The 1,731-nt window shown below is 37.3% G+C and overlaps 1 protein-coding gene across 1 annotated transcript; it reads left to right on the forward strand.

Annotated features, from left to right (window-relative positions):
• The first annotated feature begins 326 nt into the window (after positions 1-326).
• Positions 327-1,301, forward strand: LOC114429093 (trace amine-associated receptor 1-like). Its single transcript, XM_028397941.1, has one exon. The coding sequence runs from the start codon at positions 327-329 to the stop codon at positions 1,299-1,301; it is 975 nt and encodes a 324-aa protein (XP_028253742.1).
• Positions 1,302-1,731: the final 430 nt, after the last annotated feature.

Genomic DNA, 1,731 nt, shown 5'->3' on the forward strand with positions numbered 1-1,731 from the left:
AGACTAATGCATAACGTACAGCATTGTTCTAGGTGTTGACCATGAAAAAAGTTTGTGCATTATTAGTCAGTAATGTCCCATCTGACCGGACGAGGGGTGTTTCTAATAATTCTGGGTGGGGTTTCTTCTTTAAAATTCTGAATGTTCCGCACAGTGAGGCCAGATGTCAATACTGACGACCCCAAACATATGGTATGACACTGGATATGAATGAACATGGTTACTGCTGTTGTTGCACATCCTGTATTTACATGACATATATATTGGTGTATGTATCTTGTGTTATAATGTAATGTTTAATTACTTGATTGCAGGAATCTACAGGCATGGAGTCAACTCTCAACAGGACTAACACTGACTTACATCCCTGTTATGAACTTCAGGATTTAACCTACATATTTACAAACAGCCCTTCTTTAATATGTGTATTATTATATATTTTCCTGGGCCTATTGGCTGTTATCACAACATGTGGAAACCTTCTTGTGATAATCTCCATCATTTACTTCAAACAGCTGCACACTCCTACTAACTACCTCATCCTCTCTCTAGGTGTGGCTGACCTGCTGGTTGGAGTTTTCATTTTTCCTTTCAGCATGACATTTACTGTGACCTCTTGTTGGTTTTATGAAAACTTGTTTTGCAAAGTACGAGGCAGCTTTGATGCCACACTGAGCACAGCTTCCATTCTGAACTTATGTTGCATTTCCATTGACAGATACCATGCAGTGTGTCAGCCTCTGACATACAGAACTAAGATAAATGACCGTGTGACAGGGATGATGATCCTGGTGATCTGGGGTTTCTCTGCTTTTATCGGAATTAGCATCGTAGTTGCAGGTTTTAATCAGGGAAAATGTGAAGAAAGCTGTTTGATTGATGCTTCAATATCAACAACGCTAGCATGTATTTTCGCCTTCTATATTCCAGTCCTAATTATGCTTAGCATCTACCTGAAGATTTTCCTTGTTGCACAGAAACAAGTAAAATGCATCCAGTGCTCAACAAAGAGTGGAGCAGCTGTCAGTAAGATGGAGAGGAAGGCCACCAAAACTCTGGCTATAGTAATGGGAGTGTTTCTCTTCTGCTGGACTCCTTACTTTCTTTGCATCAACTTCCAGCCGTTAATATACGATGTAACACCTATTGCTATAATAGAAACACTTAACTGGCTGGCTCTGTCAAATTCAATGCTGAATCCATTTATTTATGCTTTCTTCTACAGCTGGTTCAGATCAGCTTTCAGGATGATCATTACAGGGAAAATATTTCAAGGTGACTTTACAAATTCAAAATTATAAATCACCTGCTGATGTGCCATGTCTGTGACTTGTGGCACGGCTCATGTACATACTGAAATATCCCTTGTATATACAAACTGTGTAATATCATCTTTAAACATCTTTGTACAAGTTTTCTGTTAGATGAATTCACAATAAAATGTTCTGCAGTACACAAGCATTGCTTATTGTCCCTCTACACACACTTGTTGTGTTGTCAGCCTATACAAATCCACTAAAAAACTACAATCATGGTACATATTTGTCATATTGTGTCATACAAACGTAACTTTAGGATCACAATGATCCATTTATGTCTGGTGCAAAAACAAAACTAAATGTATTTTTAGATGAATTTCAGTAATTTTGTAAAACATTTATCATATGTAAATGAGATTCAGACAAGATACTAAAAATTAGATGAGCTCATGTCATTAATTAGTATATTACA

This window comes from Parambassis ranga, chromosome 24 (genome assembly GCF_900634625.1).
Source record: "Parambassis ranga chromosome 24, fParRan2.1, whole genome shotgun sequence".
NCBI lineage: Eukaryota > Metazoa > Chordata > Actinopteri > Ambassidae > Parambassis > Parambassis ranga.

Bases quoted from the DNA above. Each gene is read 5' to 3' on its own strand.
- LOC114429093 (XM_028397941.1), top strand. From the start codon at position 327: ATGGAGTCAACTCTCAACAGGACTAACACTGACTTACATCCCTGTTAT.